Below are 24,231 nucleotides of genomic sequence, written 5' to 3' on the forward strand. Positions count from 1 at the left end.
TTAGTTGGGTCATATGTAATCCCTCCAATCTCTGACACAGCAGAGTATATGATGAGGGAATCTATTCCTATAACAGAGAAAAACTATCTAATAATGGACAAGATGATCTAACCTAACAGCATATTGAAACAAAGCTATTTCAAACTGCTATGAAGTATGCAAGTCTTGTTTATTAGGTTTTTTCTTATAATACAAACTGGCTTTTCTTAATATCACTGTACTCATTGTAATCAAAATGGATTCACAATTTGGTTGAAATTGCATGTCAAAATGTGATATAATTGAACCCACAATACAATGGAAACTAACTGACATGATGTATTCTTGTCAAGATCATGCTTGTTACTTCACAGTGCATCTACACATTGCTTATGAAATGAATGTCCAAAATAGAGGCATTGCTCAGCATTTAAAAATTCCAATCACAAATGAAAGACCAGTAGAAATGTTCAATTTAATACCTTCATTCTTACATAGATATACAAGTACATCCCACAAATAACATGTATTTCTAGAACTGGTTTATATTCTGATCTTGCAAATAGCATACACTTTAGTAAAAATATGTACAGTGGACCCTCAGATATCCGGACACTTCAGCTTCTGGACAATTTTTTGTGGGAGAATGGATATTTTCAACATTACTTTATGTTAATTGTTGCTAAAACACTAGCCTGGCTATTTGGGGGGAGGGGGTGTACAGATAAATGAAGCTCCGCTGTACCTCAGTTTATGATCTAACTTCAAAATAGATCAAGATATATCAAAGAAATTAAACATCATTTTAAAAACAAAAAAAATTTCACTTGCGTAATTTTCGATATCTTTTAGAATGAAAGAATTTACAACACAGTATTTGGTGTACGCTTCCAAAAAATAAGAATTTCCTTACTTTTACTTTAATTTTTTTTACCAGCATTCCCTGTATTTTGCTGGAAAATGAACCTGACATGCCACATTGAGATATTAAACTTAGATGGAGAATTTTGAAGTTCTCATTTGAGGGATGAATGATTGTGGACATTAAGTGACTAATAAAACTGTTCTGGGAAATAAATGCAATACTAGTGGAATGCACTCATATTCATGCAACCAGTAAGTCTCAACAATACTTCTCGATTATTTGGACTTTCAACAGCTCAGAAGCAAGAATTAGTAACTATAAATTCAACATAATATTTGATTTCAATGCATAATCCGGGATCTCATAGAATGTTTTTTTGACAGCATTCAACATAATAGAATCAAGAACATATTAGATTTGAATCCAAATGAAATATTGTAATGAATTAGATCAAGTGCATACTCTATAATGAAGACTGAATAAGGCATGGGCATTGCTCAAAGACCACGAACATGCTTGTAACTGACATGGAGCGCCAACTCTATACTGAGTGTTGAGATGCCATTAAATAAGGTAAATTGACAGTAAGCAACAACTTGAAATATTACATACGCCGAAAATCTGAAAACAAAAGTCCATATGAAGTTCATCAATTACTAAATAAAATATACAATCCAAAATGATTCATCATAAAAACCAAGAGGACTATGAGCCACATCACTCACTCGACTCACCATGGCCCATATCTAAAGATTTTCCCTATATTCGCATGTAAAACTTTGATCCTTACAGTGGCCCCGGGCAACCTACCCCCGGGGGCCATAATTTTCACAAACTTGAATCTGCACTATGAAAGGAAGCTTTCGTGTAAATGTAAACTTCTCTGGCCCAATGGTTCTTGAGAAGAAGATTTTTTAAAGATTTTCCCTGTATAATTGTATGTAAAACTTTGATCCCCTATTGTAGCCCAATCCTACCCCCCGTGGGGTCATGATTTTAACAAACTTGAATCTACACTAAGTCAAGGAGCTTTCATTTAAATGTAAAGTTTTCTGGCCCAGTGATTCTTCAGAAGAAGATTTTTAATTATTTCCCAATATATTTGTATGTAAAACTTTGACCCCTATTGTGGTCCCATCCTACCCCTAGGGATCATAATTTTAACAAACTTGAATCTGCACTATGTCAGGAAACTTTATTGTAAATGTCAGTTCTTCTGGCCCAGTGGTTCTTAAAAAGAAGATTTTTAAATGACCCCACCCTAATTTTGCATTTTTGTGATTATCTCCCCTTTGAAGGGGGCATGGTCCTTCCTTTGAACAAACTTGAATCCCCTTCATCCAAGGATGATTTGAAATTGGCCTAGTGGTTCTGGAGAAGAGGTCAAAAGTATGGAAAGTTTACAGACAAATGGACAGACGACGGACAACAGGTGATCAGAAAAGCTCACTTGAGCTTTCAGCTCAGATGAGCTAAAAATCATAAAAGGGGTTCCAATCCTTCTATGAATGTAATTTTTTTTTTTCTGAGAGAGAAATTCTGCTGAAATATTAACAAAAACCTGTAAAAAAAAAAATATGGATGGATATCTTTGAAAATATAAACAATTATCTATATATATTCCAATAATCAAACTATTTGCAAAATGCAAAGACCAGAAAAAGTACAATTTCTAGTGTATAACAATAGTCAAAGAACTTACCAACACAGACATTTTCGTTTTTACGATATCCTGCTGTGCACACACAGATACGTTTGTTTTGTCCTGTCGGAAGGCAGAGTTGGGAGCAGCCACCATTCTTTATTACATTACATGCATTTGTATCTGTCAATTACAATCATTCCAATGAAATAAAAGATTATCAGTATATACACAACATAAAAAAAGATTATCAGTATATACACAACATAAAAAAAGATTATCAGTATATACACAACATAAAAAAAGTCACTCAGCATCAGCGTTAGATGTCAGTTTTAAAATGAAATAAAATTACATATTCAATAATTAAGGAAATGACCCTTGGACCACACCATTCATTAAAACAGATGCATTTTCTCATATTTTTTTAATTTCCAACCCATATTTAGAAGGCCCTGCATACCCGAGTTTGAATAAATTTGAATCTTTATTCTATAGTTGAAAACTTTTGTTGAGGTTATGGGTTTTTTGGTACTGTTGTTCTCAACAATGAGATTTTTACCCACCATTTTCTTAATTATCTCCCATTATCACAATACTTGATACTTATGGTATCGAATTATACATGTACAGTTCATTTTGATTTTGTTTTTAAATTTTCCTTTACAAATAAAATTCAAATATTTTCTTTGGATTGACCATTAAAATATGAGCTGCCCATATCTTACCATTGACTCTTTGTGACTTGTCATAGACGGCCATTGCTATCACATCATCGGTTTTATCTCTTAAAACAGAATAGTTATAGTCTGTGTTTCCATAACTAAGTTTCGCAATCTTGTGGTCATGAGCAATAAAGATGTCTTTATGGCCATTTACAGCAAATGCCATTGGGTATAGAATCTGTGAATGGTTGCCACTTGCATTATAAACACTTTGACATTTCCAGGTGGAAACTTCACAGGCTATTATTGAATAATTTCCTTCATTGAGAAAATACAGATTTCCATCTGCCTCATTGTATTTCAAATCTAAAAGAGCAAAATAACAGTATCAAATACTATTGCATACATGTATACTTATAATAAAAGATAAATTATAGACATACAGTCTACAGCGTTAGTTATACAATATACATGTATATATACATTGGGTAAGTTAATAGATCTATCCAATTGGTAATGTTATATACTGTATATAGTCTTATTTTCATTGCAGTTAAATTTCACAATTTACGCAAAAAATTTAATACATAGATTTACATGTATATTCAATAACATAAAAACTATTGATCTAAAGCTGCAAGAAATCAGATTTAAGCAAGAAACCATGAAAATAACTAAGAGAGAATGTTTTAGCTATATATACAATATGATGATGATTGGTTTTTATATAGTATAAAATAGTACAATAAACAGATTTACCATTAAAATAATCAATCAGTAATGTCATGAGTAAAAACAAGATGTGTTTGTGAAACACAAATGCCCCCGATAATGGCCAATTCCGAAGATGGCCAAGGTCACAAGGGCAAATATCTTGGTACCAGTAGAAAAATCTTGTCAAAAGAAATGCTCATGTACAATATGAAAGCTCTAATATTTACTATTTAGAAGTTATGACCAATGTAAACAAAAAATTGAAAGTAGGTCAAATGTCAAGGTCAAAAGGTTCAATACCCACGGAAAGGTCTTGTAACAAGGAATACTCATGTGAAATATCAAAGCTCTATCTCTTACTGTTCAAAAGTTATTAGCAAGGTTAAAGTAGTCAAAAAGTAGGTCAAATTCTAAGGTCAAGGTCACAGGGTCAAAAATGTTGGTACCCACTGAAAGGTCTTGTCACAAGGAATACTCATGTGAAATATCAAAGCTCTATCACTTACTGTTCAAAAGTTATTAGCAAGGTTAAAGTTTCAGACAGAATTACAGGACAAAAACAATATGCCATGCCCCCCCCCCCCCCCCCCCCCCCCCCCCCCCCCCCCCCGATCTTGGGGGCATAATAATTGAACTGGGGATTTATTGGGACAAATGTGACTTGACATTCATACCAGATCTTCTATACTCACTAGTTGGTCTATTGGCATCCTTCACAACAGCTGATACATCACTGCCATCCATCTTGACACTATAAATGCTGTCTTCATCAGACACTGAGAAGTAGAGTTTTCTGAAATGCATTTAAAGGTCTCAGTAAACATAAAATATACCGTGAACATAAAATGCACTACCAATAATGTACATAAAACATTAAAAAGAATTTTCAATTTACCAAACATTGTTGGTACATGTACTTGTAAATATGAGATGTCTTACAAAGAGAATTTTACTCCTCTGATTACTGCTTTAAAGCCAAAGCTGTCTTTTATTCTTTATATTTTTAGTCTGGATTTAACTTCTGGGAATCATTGAGAAGCTTCTACAAAAATTTCAGGACTCACCCACTAATGGGGCTAACTGTGATAGCAACCACTTTGGTGTTATTCTTCACATAAATTTCCTTTCTGTAGGCCCCATCCAGATTAGCAACAGTAATAGAACCTCTCTTGCTTTTATCATTATAAGTAGAAAAGTACATGTTTTTGGAAATCCAGTCCACAACAAATCCATCCAAACTTAACGCTTTGCCTGAGAACACAAGAAACAAAATAAGACATCCATAAAAATTAGTGACTAAAGAATTAACCCTTGTCATAGAGTCTTAACCCTATGTTCAATGACAAGGATATTATTTTCTTGAATATTAATACTCACAAGATATACATTTAAAGATTGACATTTCCTTTAAAGAACTGAATGAATTTAAAATTAATATCAAAACACTGCTTACCTGAGTCAATGACAGTTTGGACATTTGCTCCTGACAAGGGAGATTTATTTATGACTTTTAAATCTTGATCTGCCCAGTAGAGATGCCCCTCATTTTCATCACTGATATCATAATCAACAGCTATTGGATTATTGACATATGGAGTGGTTAACGTAGGAATTACACTGAAATTGGCATTCTCCAGATCCACGCCACGGATCTCATTTCTTCGCACAAATACCAAGAAACTCTGGTCAGCTAGAAAAGAAAAATCACAACTTAGTTTAACCATGTGAAAAAAAAGCCCACCTCAATCTAAAATATAAATTACAAAGTAAACAGAAATCCCCCTAATTTTGTTATAGTCATCCAAAAAACTCATATTTTATTCACATACTGTTCTAAAAATAAACAGATAATTCTTTAAGAAAGAAAGAGTGAGCAAACTCAGATACCCCAAACCCACATAATGAATGACAATACTAAACACAATGAAGGACACTGCTATGCATGAAAGACAATAAGTTCTTTGTTCAAAAGGAGCATGACTCCTTACATGAAATTCTATTCAGCAGCCTCAGACGAGTACCAAATACTGTATTAAGTGGACACAATTTAGTGACTTTACCAAAAATTATGGGTATACAGTCAAACCTGTATTAAGAGACCGTCCAACGGAGAATGGAAAAAAGGTCACATATGACAGGTGGTCTCTTAATACAGGTTGCCTATTTTCCGCAGTTAATTGATAAAATTTCGCAAATAATTTGTACAATGGAGAAAATGACTACATGTATTTGGAATTTATCATTAAGAATATCAAGTACGGTTTTAATAGTTGCAAAATAAAATTAATAATACACTGTGGTTAAAAATCTAGAATGCAATGCATTGTATCATAATTTATTATTCATCAAAATTACATTTAATATGTTTAAGATTGATAAACATGCATTTCATATTACACATTTACATGAGATTTAAATTTCATTGATGAACTGCATGTAAATTTTCTAAAACTTATAAACACTTTGTTGTAAAGAGTATTTATGTATAGCCTACTTGTACAGTGTAACTAAAAATGCAATGCTTGTGGTAAGAAAGCAAATGATGAAGTGTTGCATCTCTTTTTGTACAATACATGCTGGAAATATGTTATTCAATTTGAGAAACATTAAATAAATCACAATATCCATTGTACATGCACAGCAAATCGTTTAAGCTTAGAACTAATGCAGGCAACTTTCTTGAACTCAGACGTGTCAAATACTCGGGACATGTCGAAGTGAGCCGCTAGTTCCGGTCATTATTCTGGAAACCTCGAGTATCTCATGCAGGAAAACTGCGAATACTCCGTTTAAAATTTCAGTCCTAAGCACAATATTTACCTGATTTATATCGTAATCGGGCAATTTTTTCACATAATGGTATAACAAGTGGTAGATTTTCATTTTTGATCTAGCGAAATTCACACCTTCAAATACACCGGCCTTGATTTTCCTGATCCTTGATTTTGTTAAATAAACAACAATTTGGGTTTTATTAATTAACCACACATGACCCTGCATGTTGACAGATTGGGTATAATAATTAATTCAGAGGGCCTACTAAACAAGATCACCACCAAACTATGCGATATAAAACGAAAGTGTTTGGGGTGATAATTCCCAGAATAGTCGTGCGTTTGAAAACGAAAGTGTTAGGGGCGATAATTCCCAGAATAGTCGGCTCAATCAAAATCGAAAGTAGTAATCGAGTTGTAATAAAAAAATGTACAGTCGTTAAATAGAGGTAAAATTTCGTGAAAATACACGAAAAGGTTGTAAAAATCAAGGTCGTTGGTCACGTCAGACAGGTGGTTGTTTAATACAGGTACAATATATAGAGAAACGTTTTAGAGGGAACTTTTTATGGTCACATACGACAGTGAGTCGCTTAATACAGTGGGTCGCTATGGCAGTTTTGACTGTACATGTATAGATTTAGCAAGAGCTAGTGTTAGTGACTTTATTATTCTTGGAAAGGTAACTATTACCTCCGATATGGAATAAATTGTTTAGCAATATTCAATTCTAGCGACCTCATCACCCTCACTAACACTGCCAAAATCAAACAGTAGTATATTTTTGGCCAAACTTCTATATCAAAACTTAAAGAAGCATAACTCCCAGAAAAAAAAAGAAATCTGAATTTCCTATGAATATGCACATCTACACAGTTTGTCCATACTAATTACAAATTTAAATGAAATTCTGTTTAGCAGGTTTCATCAGAGTTGTGTTGACAAATTGTTTCAGTTGTATATCTAATTTTGGCAAAACTTCAAAGTTCAACTTCTATGCCTCATAACAAAAAAATCGAATCAGAACTTCCTGTGAATATGCACATATACAGAGAAAGTTCTTATCAACTACCTGGAAGAAAGTTTCATGAAATTCTCATTGTGTGGGGTATAATAAGTAAACTAGATAATTCTTCATAACATATATGCACAGTGTATTGTGAAGCAAAGCTACTGGTAATAAGAATATGATATCCTTACGTTTGCATGTCTTTCCATCTGATGCCAGCTCCATGAGATGAGGACAAACACAGCCTACCGTATTGTTGTAACTAATCAAGCACAAGTGGGAACAGTTTCCATTGTTCTCTGCACAAGGATTGGACGATGACATTTGGCGTTTGGGATGGTAGACTTGAATGTCAAAGGGTTGAGTGTTGGTTCGTTTGATGATTGTAACATTAGAACCATCAAATTTGTTAGCCTTCAATGAAATAATTTCACTAGAATAGTCTTTACGTCTGAGGAAGTGATATACACATACCTGGAAGTCTCCATTCTGAATCATTTGCATTTTCATAAATTGAACATTTATTGCAGTTTATATCAAATCTTTTAATAACACTGACAAAGAAATATATTTCATGCTCTGATTTCAAATTCAAGTTTTTATACAATTGATGAAAAATGTTTACAAATAAAAATCATACTGAGACAAGTGCATTGATCCCCCAGTCTGTCCAGTAAACATGGCTACCAAACAGAGTAAGGGCAAATGGGTGTCTGATATTGTCCTTGTCTTGTAGAATTTGACGATGATCATGTCCCTCATAGGTCACTGTGTGGATTGAGTCAGACCTAAAAATACATGTTGAAACTCAAAATTGTAATACATTGAATTTGTTATTATTGATAAGCTCTCCTGATGAATTTGTGCAGACAGTTTGATACATCACTTTTCTATCTCACTTATGAAAACTAAGGTCATTGCATCATTAATAAGATTAACTTGATTGTTCAAGGAACACATGTTGCCTGCAGTCAAGCTGTAAAGAGTGACATATGGACAGACAGACTGACAGGCTTATTATTAAGTGTCAGTTTGTTTTGCAGGTGACACTGTGGCCAGGTATTCTAATCTGGCGTGATGTTAAGTACCTATTCTGTCCACAATTTTTCATTGATGAAATATCAGTTTATGAGTAATCTACCTTGCATCAATCCAGTAAAGCCTCTTGAAGTAATAATCAATAGTTAATCCATTAGGCCAACCACCACTTTCAACAATACGTCTTATGTGAAATATAATATGTCTATTCTCCCCTGCCATGGAACAACTCTCAATTCTTGGATTGTTTGTATCCCAGTCTGTCCAAAACAGGGTTCTGAAGGAAGTAAATTACAAATGAATTATTGTATTTTATCTAAAAATTCCTTTTGAACTTATCTGTAAGTATACTGCAAAATTAGAAAAGTCTATAAAGAGTGAAATGAAGCATTACCCAACACTAGGATCAAGCACAATGGCCCGAGGACTGACCATGTTTCCAGCTATAAGGGTGTTGCGGTTTGTTCCATCAATCTCTGCTACTTCTATCTGATAAAGCTTGCTTTCCACCCAGTATATCTTTTCCCCAATCCAGTCTACTGCTAAGCCTTCTGTGGTGGCCAGTCCAATGTCTACGATGGGTTTTATATCAGTAAGGGCTGTCAAAACAAAATGTAACCATGAAAATCATAGAATTTTAAAGGTTGTCATGATAGAAAAAAATAAATAACTGTCACAGAGCAAAAATTTGCAATGCTCTAGGACATTATAATCCAATATACATTTACTATTTCAAATCCATACATGGGAACCTTAAAAAAAATCCACTGTATCTCTATCTCTGGCATTCATTAGTATCCACATAATCTAAAAACAATGATCTCCATGCAATGTCCATAGACTACGGTGTGTATCATTACTTCCCATTATAACAGGAACTGTAAAATATTCTGTACATATACATATTTTATTTATAACAACGTTCACTGTTGAAGTATCTGTACTCCTTCTAATATTGGTTATGACTTACATTTTCCTTTTATAATAAACGAGAGGGGTACCTCGTAATTAAGTAACAGTTAAAGGAAGCACTAAATCTTTAACTCATTTTATACCTTGAAATGCTAAAACCCATCTTAAAATCTATTTTACTCAAATACAAACTAGAACTGTCTTTTCGGGGCAGGGCACATGCACTATATAATGGATAAAAATAGACTTCCTCAGATCCAACCAGAAGTTGTCTAATCAAATGGTCATCTAGTATATCTTTTTTTATTGAAAATGTTGCTTTAAAAAAATCAATGAATCGATAAAATATTACAATACAAGAGTTTTAAAATTGTTTATTATCATTTCTCTTAATTTGGTACGTGGTTTAAAAATTGCTAGAGTATGCCCCCCCCCCCCCCCCCCCCCCCCCCCCAACAGAAAATGGATAAATAGAAAATGGAAACATTCATTATAAATCAAAATGTAAGGTAAATAAATGTTATTTTACTTTATTAAAAATGTATGTAAAAGGTCTGATTCAAACTTTTAATTTGTGTTTGAAATATTCTCAAACAACAATATTCTTAAACAAAATAGAAATTAGCATAACTTTCTAATACTTTAAATATTCTAATTTAAAATAAGAAATGCATAACTTCAGTCTAAGAACAATGTATTTACAATGTTTAAATCAGATCTCTTCAAGAATTTTTAAGATATACTCTTTTTAGATTAAAAAATGACTTTAGTCTTTAGTAGGAAAAAGCCTGTAACTTTAAGAAAAATTATCCAATCAATATGAAAATATCAGGTGCACATCTTCATATGGTGAGTAATGAGTGTACAAATTTTCAGAAAAATCCATACACTAGTTTTTAGAACATGCCTGAACAAAATCATGTCTACAGGCAGACGGACTTGATTCCAATATACCCCCTCTCCCACCCCAAATTTCAATTGTAAGGAATATAAAAAGGTAAGTTGAAATTTAAAACTGACAAAAACAATTGTAACACACGCACCATCATATCCCTTTCAATTCTGTTGCCAGGGGATGATAAGTGATAACAAGTTGTATCTGGTCTTGTTGTAAACAGAGCAGATTGAATGCAAAATACTATTATTATTTTTTTAGATGGGTTTTTTTGAAAACAAAGCAAATTGAATGCAAAATATGATAATTATTTTTTAGATGATTTGCTGTTTATAATTTCAACATAACAGTTTACCATTTCCCTGCAGTTTGCCCCTCAAGATTTTGTCATCTGCCACGTCAGTCCAAAAGATAAACTGTTTGGCATAATAGAAATCTAGGGCCACTGTATTGTGTAGTCCTGATACAAGGGCAGCATAGTTGTGATTTGTGAGGTCCACACTGCGCATTTCATGACGGTTAGAAAATATCAGATACACTGGTTCATTATCTGGAATTAAATGGCATTCATGTGAAAATTACTTGTACATAATGTACTGAATCTGAACAAAGAAAAAAAACAAAAAAAAACCTTGTGAAACTATATTTGTCCCATTTCTCTACAATCCATTTGTCAAAATATTGAATCATAATGGGATTGGATTGTAAATCAAGCTTACACTCTTCAAAGATAGTGAATTAGTCACTTCTTCTAAACAAAAGACCCATGAGCCACATCACTTACCTGGAATCTTAAAACTGTCAGAAGAATGGACTGACAATTTTAAATTTTGATGACAGATCAAAATTTCATACAAGGGAATCTGCATTTTAATATTTACATGCATGTATCTATTGAAATGTGACACAATTTAGCTTGCTTACCACGTGGTCTACATGTGAAACCATCAGCCTCTAAGTGATACTCCTCATTACAAGAACAGCTGTATCCTCTTGGCAATTTTTCACAATTCTGCTCACATATCCCCCATGTCTGGCATATGTCTACAGCTAAAAGAGAGAAATATCATTGAAAAGCAAGATGGGCAGTACATAGTTACCTGAATATTCACATTACACTTAAAAGACATCCTGCATTTGGTGTCTATTAATCATGATAAAACATGGATATTCCCAGGGATCATGATTTTAGAAAAAACTTCAATCTGCACTATGTCAGGAAGCTTTCAAGTAAATTTCAGTTTCTCTAGCCCAGAGGTTCTTGAGAAGAAGATTTTTAAATGACCCCACCCTATTTTTTCATTTTAATGATTATCTCCCCTTTGAAGAGGGCATGGCCCTTCATTTGAACAAACTTGAAAGACTTTTACCCAAGGATGCTTTTTGCCAAGTTTGGTTGAAAATGGCCCATTGGTTCTGGAGAAGAAGTAAAAAATATTAAAAAAAAAAAAAAATTTACAGACGACGGACATCAGGCGATCGGAAAAGCTCACTTGAGCTTTTAGCTCAGGTGAGCAAAAAAAGATTTAAGCTGTCGATCTTAAAAATAGTTTTTCATTTTGATAATTTTACAGATATAAGATCTTATGTCATTCCGTCCTTCAATTTCATTTAATTGTTTTATTGTTGCATTCCTCTTCTTACCTCCATATGAGTGAAAAATTCTCCAGTGAGACGTTAAGCAAGATATAATCAATCATACAATCTTACTCCTGTAAAGCGCCTTAGAGTAATTTGTTTTATATAAGGCGTAATGCAAATTTTATTATTATTAATATCACCATTATTATTATTAGCATTGTCAAATTGTGCTAAATAAGTTTGAAAAATTTATGGGATAAGAATGAATAATTTAAAAAATAAATCAAGAAAGCCCAAACTCAATCTTATCTGTGAACCATTGATGTGCAGAATGAATTTATAAATATAGGTATAAATCTTTAATTCAATAGATAGCTGCAAGGATAGCCAAAAAAAAAGTCAGGAAAACAGTCAATGCACAGATGAACACACACAGAAAATCGCACAGGCTGATTACTGTATGGCTTCTGTTTAAAGATCTAAATTCAAGTAGTTGGGGGAGGAAGTGTAAAAACTCCCATAAGTTTCTGTCATTCAATATCAATCACCAAATTTTTTTTAAATGTTCATTTAAAGACTACATGTACACTTTCATTTGTGAATAAACAGTAGAAATGTTATTTGTACTTGTTCCTAATAATCAATTTGAATCAACATTCATCATATTCAGTGGGGGGGGGGGGGGGGGTCTTCATTAAAATTGTGTCAGACATTGAACTTTTGATTTTGACACTAAAACCAGTAGTAATATTGAGGCTTAATGTGGAGAACATGCTTACGATGACATGTCCTGTTGTCTGTCCCTAGCTCTCTGCTCTGGTTACATAGACAGATATAGGACTGCTTCAGAAGTGTTGGTGGGGCCGGATGACAGATATCAGAACAGCTGTTGTTCTTACAGCTCTCTGCCACTACAACATTCCAATAACAATTCATATGTGGAGTACTACACAGTGTGATACACAATTACAAGCACTCAGTAAAAATGTTTGCCATCTGTTATCAGTCTTACAATCTACGTATCATATATTTCATCTAAAATAGATTTATGCAAAAATTGACAGAGAATGTCACTTGAAATACACCTGTCAGAGATACCAGGCAGATAAAGAAATTCACTTTCAACTTTTCCTTTTGCCTCATTTTATGCATGTATGGTTACATTTCATACCTGGTTTACAACCCGTTTCATCAATTCCACCAGGGCAGTCATCAATTGTATCACACATTTGATCTGGGGTGATGCACTTGGTTTTGCCACAAGCAATATTTGGAAAATTACAAGTGAAATATGCTAAAATATATATAAAAAAAACAAAAAAAAACCTTGATCATTGTTTCAATAAATATCATGTATAATTTGAATGAAATTGAAAATTCTAGAAAGACTATCAGAGAAATTTTCATTTGAAGAAAGGATTCACAGGCCTTAATTAAAACAATATAATACTCAAGTATCATGTGACAACTGATTAAAATTTCTTCCACATTATCCTTGGTCCTGGGTCATGATTATATTGGATCATAGTTTTTAATGTCTCCCCATGTATGGAACCAATAACAGCAAACTCATACTGGGACATGTTTAGTAGAGAGATCCTTGATCATTGTAATACCCAATTTGTATGCTACAACTTTAATATTAGTACTATACCTATCTATCTATCTAAAAATTTACTTTTCAAGGTGAGTGCACTATCTGATTGTGGAGGTACAAATATCAATGAACCTAAAAATGTAGTGTGTCATCTATAATTTCAGATGATGATAAATACATGTAGTTCCATTAGCAATTGTTCAATATTACATGTCTACAAAGCAGTAGGTTCACATACTTTTCATCCATTTATTGTGATGTAGATTACTTTCAGTTGAAAGAATATTATTTCAACACAATTTGCCAAGTTGGTGCAATAGTAGGATTGTTAAATATTGGATTATTATTGAACAGTGCCAGAAACGGTACATATATTATGTCACAAGCTTATGTAAGGTTTTTTCTTTAGTCATAATTTTGTAGAACTTTACTAAAGGTAGCATCAGCCATCATTAAGCTATGACAACTTTCTTGTGCATAACATAAAAACGAGATCCAAGCTTGAGAACTGTAACAGGAGGTAAATAGACAAATCAAGAGCTCTGTGTGTAAAATATATTCCCAAAATTTACTAAGTTTAACAACTTGCAATTTTTCAAACAACGTAAATTAGAAATTTACTGGGGATCATTCTGTAACATAACAAGGTCCTCACTTGAATGCTGTGGGAGGAGTTAGCCGGACAAATCATTTACCCTTTATGTAACATTAAATTTTCAAATAAAGGGGCAAAACTTCTGCAAGACAGATTGAAATGGATTAAAATTGCAACATAATCTAGAGCGACTCTCAAAGAAGCTACATGGCATGTTTCAGCTTGAAATGTGACAGAGAAATGAAAATGGAAACAGAAAATCCTGAAAGGATGGACAGACAGATAAACAAACATTGCTGTACCATAATATGCCTCGTCAAAAGACAAGCGTATAAAAAAAAATCCAAATCAATGAAGACATGATGCTAACACTGTCTAACTTCACTTCAAATGATTAAAACTGACAGAGAAATGAAAATAGAAGATAAATTGTAGTTTAAGGAGAACAACTCGTAAGTTGCAAGAACTTGTTTCTAATCCTTTTGTATATAGTATATACAATAAAATATGTTCAAAACAAACAAATGATTAAAACAGCAAGAACATAGTCAATCCAAGTTATACAAGATGTGTTAGCGAAACACTAACAATCTTTTCTCCTCAGTAACTTCCATCCTCCTCTCCCTTAAATTCATGACTAAATCCTTATTATTCACACTTCAAAAAAGTTTATAATGTGTCTCATCAATAGAAATTGAACTCGCTATGAATTGACTGAACAATTTTTTTTCAAACATGCAGATAATTCAATTAAAAGTTAACAGTACTTGCCATGTGCAGGCATAGTGTATAAAACAGCTCTCTTTGAAACACTATGACTTACAGCTCTCTGTGAAACACTATGACTTACAGCTCTCTGTGAAACACTATGACTTACAGCTCTCTGTGAAACACTATGACTTACAGCTCTCTGTGAAACACTATGACTTACACTATGACTTACACTATGACTTACAGCTCTCTGTGAAACACTATGACTTACACTATGACTTACAGCTCTCTGTGAAACACTATGACTTACAGCTCTCTGTGAAACACTATGACTTACACTATGACTTACAGCTCTCTGTGAAACACTATGACTTACACTATGACTTACAGCTCTCTGTGAAACACTATGACTTACTGTTCTCTGTGAAACACTATGACTTACAGCTCTCTGTGAAACACTATGACTTACACTATGACTTACAGCTCTCTGTGAAACACTATGACTTACAGCTCTCTGTGAAACACTATGACTTACTATTCTCTGTGAAACACTATGACTTACAGCTCTCTGTGAAACACTATGACTTACTGTTCTCTGTGAAACACTATGACTTACTGTTCTCTGTGAAACACTATGACTTACAGCTCTCTGTGAAACACTATGACTTACTGTTCTCTGTGAAACACTATGACTTACAGCTCTCTGTGAAACACTATGACTTACAGGTCTCTGTGAAACACTATGACTTACTGTTCTCTGTGAAACACTATGACTTACTGTTCTCTGTGAAACACTATGACTTACTGTTCTCTGTGAAACACTATGACTTACTGCAATTGGCTTCATCAGAACGATCTTTACAGTCATATTCCTTGTCACATCTCCAACTCTTTAATATACACACATCTGTGTCACACTTAAATTCATTTGCTGAACAATTTTTTTCAGGCACTGCAATAAAAAAAAAAACAACGTAGCAGTAAAAAGGAAACAGAATTAAAAGATGTTCAACAAAACCAATTTTATATTCAAGTCTTTGGTGTGTAATCCATCAACAGCCTTAGGAGTTTGGTTTTTTTTACGCTGTTGAGTCCGATACCAACCTTGGATACATTAGTGACTAGTTCTCTATGTGGGGTATTCAAGACCATGTAAATCATACTAAAGGTATTCACCCCTAATGAAGGGGTATTCATTATTTTCAGCAGATAAACAATTAATTTTCAGTTGTTTATCTGTTGAAAATACCAAATACCTCTTTTATGAACACAAAAATTTAATTAACATCAGTGTTAAGTATGACAGTTGTCTCAACTTGTCAAATTTGGAAAAATCAAATTTTAAAAGAAAAGTGCAATGACCTTATGCTTTTTGTACACTAATTCAGCAATGATATTTACCTAGAGGTCCCCCCCCCCCATCCATTTCTTTATTTTTAACTCATGAAAATTATCTTTTTTCCATAGCTTCAATGTTGAATTAGTAAAGCTACATCTTTCCTTTGTGAGATATTTGTTTTTAAATATATCTCAGTTAGCCCTCACTTTTTAGTATCTTCCTGTAATTTTTTTTTTATAAATACTGCTTGATTTTTTCTTTCTTAGAAGAATATTTTTATGGCTAAGTATTTGTAGAATTAAACAGATACATATGGACCTAGTTTACATCACTTTTAATAAATGTCAATCATTCTTCAGTATCTCATTTCCAATACTTAATAACCTTACCTCAAGATCATAAACTGAGAATAGACCAAGTCTAATTAACTTTTGAAATGATTTTCATATCCAAATAAAATTTTCAGTATATGATTGCATATAATTTTTTTTTATAAACCTGCAGTTTATTAAACATCTGTGCTAGATAAATCTTAAGATATCAGTAATCAAAATTCTGACTTGAGTCTATTCTCAGATTATGGTCTTAAAGCCTGATCACACAATTTTAATACTTCTACTATATTTAAACATAAAACTTATACATTATTAAAATCCTGAAGTAATGTGAAACACTATGCCCCTGGGCAAGGCAAAGTTCAATTGTGACAACTGTAACCAAGACTCTTTGATGGATGACCTTGATATTTTCCCATTAAATTTGCTTTTACTGACTTTTAAGTTCATGAAGTATGAAGTCTTTATCTTGTATAGTTCAAAATTATGATGAAAGAACTGCCTAAAAACAATATTATGCCTTCTAACCCAAGGGCAAGAAAACCTGAGCAAGCTCATTCCTAATCAAAGTCCAGGGTTCTCTGTAAAAAACCTGAACAAGCTCACTCCTAATTGAAGTCCAGGGTTCTCTGTAAAAACCTGAACAAGTTTACTTCTAATCGAAGTCCAGGGTTCTCTGTAAAAAACCTGAATAAGCTCACTTCTAATCGAAGTCCAGGGGTCTCTGTAAAAAACCTGAATAAGCTCACTTCTAATCGAAGTCCAGTGGTTTCTGTAAAAAAAACCTGAATAAGCTCACTTCTAATCGAAGTCCAGGGTTAATAAGCTCACTCCTAATCAAAGTCCAGGGTTCTCTGTAAGATTGTTTTAAAAACGAGTCATGGACTTACAGTTTTTGAAAAGGTTGAGTCCCAGAAAATTTTGTAAGTCTCAAAAGATACATGTAAATTGCCCACATTGACATTACAGGTAAATGCTAATTACTCATGTTCAATGAGTACTAATTAATCAATACTCAAAACTATGTAAAATCCCATACCATGAACTTGTCCTATTGAAATTTCGAAATTATTACTTTTATCATATAGGGTCTACAGAAAAAGTAATAGGTTTTTGGTTTTTGTTTGTTTGATGTATTTACTGGTATATGTCCTCTTCATCTTCAGAGATATATTTGCCATAGTTTATAGCAGCAATAATTAGACTACCTAACATATTTTCTATCAATTCAGAATATATATAATACAAATTATAAACCAATTCCAACATGAAAAATAAGCATAAATTGTCAGTTGTATCACCAAAAAAACTGAACTGAAAATAATTAATGATTATGATACATGTGTACTTGCAGTGATTAGCAAAATTGAGTAACATGTACTACCACTTGAACAAGCAAAAAATTAATAGCAAAGGAATCTTCATCAATCAAGCACCAGGAAGCCTAACTGTCCCTTTTATTGTATCTGTTTAAAGATATACAATGTACTTCATGATTTTTGTGTATGCAATATTATCAGAATCACAATGACTAGTTATTCAAATACTATAAAGATGAATTTTCTAAAATTAAGATTTGTTTGATTCCAAGAATGCATTCAGGGACTCACATTTTTAAATTTCCTTGCATCTCAAATAATTTTGCAGCATTCCAGATGCAGACTCTTGCATTCTCTTTCATACAAGCAACATATAGTTAAAAAATGAGACAGATCAAAAATGAGCATTCAATCTCGGGGTTATTATTCTATACCTAGTCATGTACAAGATGTTAAAGTTTTAAAAATTCCAAAAAGAGCTCTGTAATTTGACTATTCTGGATTTAAATACATAACATTCTAGTTCTATAAATAATTTGATCAACTTACAGCAACCAAATTCATCGGAGCCATCCTGACAATCACGTTCTCGGTCACAATGCCACCTCTTATTGATACATTCTCCAGAATTACATTTAAACCCACAATCTGTAAAATGAAGAAATCAGGTTACTTTGTTTGACTACTATAATTGCAGATTGATTTATCATTTTCAAAGCTCATGTACAAGAACACATATTCTGTAATGACAAGCCAACGGGTGATCCTAAGTTTTTGACTGCCTCTAATTACCACAATCTTTTTCATCACTGCCATCAAAACAGTCCGGCTTTCCATCACAGACACTGGAGTTCAAAAGGCATCTGGTGTTGCTATCACATTTGAAAGGATATTTGGTATCATCACAAAACACATCACAGCCAACCTGCAATGCACCCATTCAATAAAACTTTTAATTAAAATTGCAAAAATAGCTACAATTGTAAAAATATACAGTAATTATACATTTCAAAGCATCATCAGATGGAATAAGCCCAATACACTGAATAATTCCAAACCTCATCAGATCCATCATCACAATCCGGCACATCATTACACTGGAAATCTATATCAATGCACTCTTTACTGTTGACACATGTAAACTCTGTCAGCTCTGAACAAGTCCTTCCTTCTGAAATCATTTAATAAGCCATTTACTCTAAAGAGATTCTGTAATTTAAATGTGTATATATCATTTTAATTAAATATAAGACCCCCCCCCCCTCCACTTTTCCCAAAAAATGTGGACAGGGAAATTACCTATTCCTTGTCATATTTCCTTCTTCTGAAAAAATGCTTAAGCTAAGGTGTGGCAACACCATGTGCCTTTACTTGTTTCGGACAGTTTTGTGCCTTTACTTGTTTCGGACAGTTTTACAATAATGCTTCCATTAAGATATCTTTCCCAGCTGAATTGTATGTCCAACTCCATGGCTCATTCATTGGTTGTTAAATCAGGACAAAATGAATTGGAATCAAGCAAGCATTTTTGTTTGACTATATCTTGAATTTCGATCTATATTCACCAGTTCATACATCATTATCATACTATTACCAATCAAGAGAAGAATCTTTTTTTCTCTGAACCCAGAGAACTTCAGTGAGTGTACCAAGTCATCTTAAATTTTATTTTATGACAACTCAATCCCACACAATACAGTGAGATTAATCTTCCTTAAGTGAATAAGAGACCCTTAAAACATTTGACTGTAAACATCATTTTATATAATACAAACAAAAATTACAAGTTTCTCTAAATCATTGTCCAGGAACAGATAACCAGGAGATTGACCACTGACTTACTAAATTGTTCAGGAACAGATAACTAGGAGATTGTCCACTGACTTACTAAATTGAATTCAAATGATACACCAAAAATAACAAACAGAAATGTCAATGTCATACAGTAGGGGGACAAAAGTGTTAGAAAAAATGGTATCACAATAACATGTCATAGATCTGGGCATACTAAAATCTGTTAATTTCTGTTCAGGGTTCGAATTATGGAAATTCCCTTGAAATATAAATAGATCAGTGTGTGTCACGTGTGACATTACATACATTTTATCGTCTGCTCATAGTTTTGTTTACATAACATCTTGGTAACAAAATGGAGATGAAGCACGTAGAAATTACTCAACACCTTGAAAAAAGTTATAGAAATACATTCAAATGGATAAAAAATTGCAAAACTGCAAATTGGTTTATAAACCTCACCGAGATGGCAGAAATTCTCGTCAGCTCCATCTTTACAATCTGCCTCTCCATCACACCACCAATTACTTAACAAACATTCATTTAATGGACATCTTCTGTAGTCAAGCTGACAGGCTGATGCTGTTAATGTTAATAAAGAATATGACTATAGCTATGATTTAATGCACTTTCTAAAAGCACAGCATTACATTTAAAACAAGTATCGATAAATTAATTTTTGTACAACTGGATCTAGTTACCAGTATACCTTCCATTAAAATGGTACAGGTCCCATTCATCGCATAACACTTGGTTTATTAGTAGTTCTGTCTGTAATGATTGAGAGTCAAAGACTCTTGAAAGAACAGATACAGTCTCTTGATATAATTTCAAAACCAGATGGATTGAATTGCTGCAGATCAAGCACCTGTTAACTTTGTAACACTCTATGAGATGAGATGTGAATTTCCATTATTTAGACTGGTTGCTACTGGAGTTGGAATTGATCCTTCATGACATTGAAAATGATCCTTTGTGATAGAGAATGAAATACTCACTGACTGAACATTCTTGTTTATCAATGTTTGGACACACACCATTATTACATTCACTACAGTCTCTTGCCACTACAACAGGAAAACAAAGATTTAAAATAAATATTAAAAAAAAACAAACAAAAAAAACAAAACAGTCAAATATTTAGAATAAAAATTCAAAGTGCAACTCACACACAAATAATTCTTCAAAATCTAAGACACCTCATAAATTTATGCAAGTATTCCTGTATTGTTAATCAATATGTCTACAATAAGCATCGCTATGGTAATCATAACAGTAAGTCTCATTATCTGTGCCATTTAAAGTAATACAAATCTAACTGAATAAAATTACTTTATTTACAACACTTCCATGTAGATAATACTCTACTACTCTGTTAAGCAGAAATACTGCAGATTCCTAAATATACGCAAGGAATTCATTATCATGTAATTTTGTGAGAAGCATCACTTGCTAAATAAAATTACTCGCTTTTATTTTTATTTCGCTAAAATACATGTAACAAGAGGCCCATGGGCCACATCGCTCACCTGAGTCACCTTGGCCCATATCTGAAGACTTTCCATATATATTTGCATGTAAAACCTTGGTCCCTATTATGGCCCAAACTACCCTTTGCAAACTTGAATCTACACTATGTCAGAAAGTTTTCATGGAAATGTCAACTTCTTTGGCCTAATGGTTCTTGAGAAGAAGATTTTTAAAGATTTTTCCTATATTTGTATGTAAAACTTTGACCCCCCCTTGAAACTGCACTATGTCAGAAAGTTTTCTTGTAAATATCAGCTTTTCTGACTCAGTGGTTATTGAGAAAAAGATTTTAACTATATATTTGTATGTAAAACGTTGATCCCCCTTGTGGCCCCATCCTACCCCCGGGGGCCATGATTTGAACAAACTTGAATCTGCACTATGTCAGAAAGTTTTCATGTAAAAATCAGCTTTTCTGGCTCAGTGGTTCTTGAGAAGAAGATTTTTAAAGATTTTCCCTATATATTTGTGTGTAAAACTTTGATCCCCCCTTGGGGCCCCATCTTATCCCCGGGGGCCATGATTTGAACAAACTTGAATCTGCACTATGTCAGAAAGTTTTCATTTAAAAATCAGCTTTTCTGGCTCAGTGGTTCTTGAGAAGAAGATTTTTAAAGATTTTTCCTATACATTTGTATGTAAAACTTTGATCCCCTATTGTGGCCCCATCCAACCCCCGGGGCCCATGATTTGAACAAACTTGAATCTGCATTATGTCAGGAAGTTTTCATGTAAATCTCAGCTTTTCTGGTTCTGTGGTTCTTGAGAAGATTTTTAAAGATTTTTCCTATATATTTGTATGTAAAACTTTGATCCCCCCTTGTGGCCCCATCCTACCACCGGGGGCCAAGATTTGAACAAACTTGAATCTGCAATATGTCAGGAAGCTTTCAGGTAAATTTCAGCTCTTCTGGCTCAGTGGTTCTTGAGAAGAAGATTTTTAAATGACCCCACCCTATTTTTGCATTTTTGTGATTATCTCCCCTTTGAAAGGGACATGGCCCTTCATTTGAACAAACTTGAATCCCCTACACCTAAGGATGCTTTTTGGCGAGTTTGGTTGAAATTGGCCCAGTGGTTCATGAGAAGAAGATGAAAATGTGAAAAGTTTACAGACAGACATACAGACGGACAGACAGACAGACAGACGGATGCCGGACAAAATGTGATCAGAAACGCTCACTTGAGCCTTCGGCTCAGGTGAGCTAAAAACTATTGATCAAGACACCACTCATGAATTCATGTTCTTGTGATTTGACATCTATGAGTCATTTCGTGATATTAAGTACTCACATAAAACAAGGATTCTACAGTACAATAGTACTCAAATCTTACAGTGACACTGCTTCTTATCATCAGCTAGTTCATATCCAGCTCCACATAAACATTTGCCGACAAGTCCAGTTTCTGATGGTACATTCACACACAAATGTTTGCAGTCTAAATCAGCACATAGTGTTGAATTGTCCTTTGGAATGACTGAAAAGAATTCAAGAACAAAATTGAAGTATCTTTGATCATATGGACATCATACTTTTTTTTTCTTAAACAGAAATGAACAGAATGGCATTACCATGCTCCTTGGTGAAGAACATGTACTAATTTTAACACAATATGAAAGCTAGCTGTAATGAAACAAGACATCTTTATGAAACATATTTCCCCGCCAGTAGCAAATGCCACAATCCATGGCAAAAACACTGAACCCCCTTAAGATTGCATGACAAGTAAGTCTGTAACTTGATATCATAATGCAGTAATAGGAAAAATTTTATTGGAAATTTAAGCAAACAACATATAAATATTCATTTCAAACCCTTTCATATCATCTAAATAGTGAATTTCCATCACTAATCTTATATCACAAAAGATCCATATCTTTAGTAAAATATTTAAAAACTTCTCTGGGTGGTCAGGTGAAGTTCCAGACAAATGAGTAAATCACTTGATCCTTGTACTCCCAGATGGTAAACTCGGTTCATGAAAAGGAGATAGAGCATAATGATTTCATGGGTCTTGTTAGTTCAGCTGGAAGTGCACCTATACAATAACTGGCAAGGGAGGACCCGGAATATTTTGTAAATGAAAAGAGACTGGGATTGAACCTTGCGTTGGAGTTTATACTTGAAAAGCAACATAAGAGGCCCATGGACCACATCACTCACCTGAGAACTGAGAAGTCTGAGTCAAATGTAAATCTAAGCTTCATGTTAGAGATTTCTTGCATACCAATTGAACAATCATTTAACTTGTACAGATTGAAAAGATTTCCATTCAAAATATATATAACAAATATCAAACTTTCTTCTCTGGCCCTAGAAACCATGGCACAAACAAATCTGAAACTACACTACATGAAAATGCTTGCTTATTTATTTGACAACATGTATGTTTGTAATTCTTCAGAATAAGATTTTATAAAGACTGTTTCTAAATATAACCAATGTCAAACTCTGAACCCCTATTGTGGCCCTGATCTGGCCCCAGGGATATCTGAAGCTACTCTCCATGAAAATGCTTGCAAACAAATTTGACAACTTTTATTCTTGCTGGTTTTTTAAAAGGAATATTTCAAAGATTTTGTTTACATATAACCAACACTCTACTTTGGCCTCATCATGGCCCTGGGAAAATGGCTGAACAGATCTGAAAGTTCACAACATGAATGTGCTTGCATACTGCTTCATCAATTGGTACCCTTGTGTTTTTTTCAAAGATTGTTTTCAAAATATAACAAATGTTCAATTTTGTTCACCTATTCTATCCCAACCTGGTCCCTGGGGTAATGGTATTTGTATATATATAATAAAAAAAAAATAAAAAAAAAAAAAAAACCTAATAAAACACTAAATGAGGATGCTTACATATTAATATCACAACCTGTAGGCTTGTAATTTTTTAAAATAAGATTATTAATTATTTTATTTTTCCTATACA

At 33.4% G+C, this 24,231-nt stretch overlaps 1 protein-coding gene across 6 annotated transcripts in view; it reads right to left on the minus strand.

The window, feature by feature from the left end:
- The window catches only part of LOC125678471 (low-density lipoprotein receptor-related protein 1-like), a 139,533-nt gene that overhangs the window by 75,065 nt on the left and 40,237 nt on the right, over positions 1-24,231 (minus strand). For all 6 annotated transcript variants that reach the window (XM_056154539.1, XM_048916937.2, XM_048916935.2 and 3 more), the window contains exons 12-32: positions 22,630-22,773; positions 20,763-20,831; positions 20,227-20,346; positions 19,029-19,141; positions 18,763-18,895; positions 18,520-18,618; positions 15,810-15,929; positions 13,246-13,368; positions 12,854-12,985; positions 11,418-11,543; positions 10,849-11,043; positions 9,081-9,285; positions 8,790-8,963; positions 8,289-8,436; positions 7,840-8,062; positions 5,319-5,555; positions 4,930-5,116; positions 4,558-4,658; positions 3,215-3,517; positions 2,547-2,669; positions 1-67 (exon numbers count right to left, since the gene is read on the minus strand). The exon at positions 1-67 is cut by the window's left edge and continues 65 nt beyond it. In XM_056154539.1, the coding sequence (XP_056010514.1) occupies positions 1-67; positions 2,547-2,669; positions 3,215-3,517; positions 4,558-4,658; positions 4,930-5,116; positions 5,319-5,555; positions 7,840-8,062; positions 8,289-8,436; positions 8,790-8,963; positions 9,081-9,285; positions 10,849-11,043; positions 11,418-11,543; positions 12,854-12,985; positions 13,246-13,368; positions 15,810-15,929; positions 18,520-18,618; positions 18,763-18,895; positions 19,029-19,141; positions 20,227-20,346; positions 20,763-20,831; positions 22,630-22,773 (3,142 nt within the window). The remainder of the gene's footprint in view (positions 68-2,546; positions 2,670-3,214; positions 3,518-4,557; positions 4,659-4,929; positions 5,117-5,318; positions 5,556-7,839; positions 8,063-8,288; positions 8,437-8,789; positions 8,964-9,080; positions 9,286-10,848; positions 11,044-11,417; positions 11,544-12,853; positions 12,986-13,245; positions 13,369-15,809; positions 15,930-18,519; positions 18,619-18,762; positions 18,896-19,028; positions 19,142-20,226; positions 20,347-20,762; positions 20,832-22,629; positions 22,774-24,231) is intronic.

This window comes from Ostrea edulis, chromosome 2, assembly GCF_947568905.1.
Source record: "Ostrea edulis chromosome 2, xbOstEdul1.1, whole genome shotgun sequence".
Taxonomy (NCBI): Eukaryota; Metazoa; Mollusca; class Bivalvia; order Ostreida; family Ostreidae; genus Ostrea; species Ostrea edulis.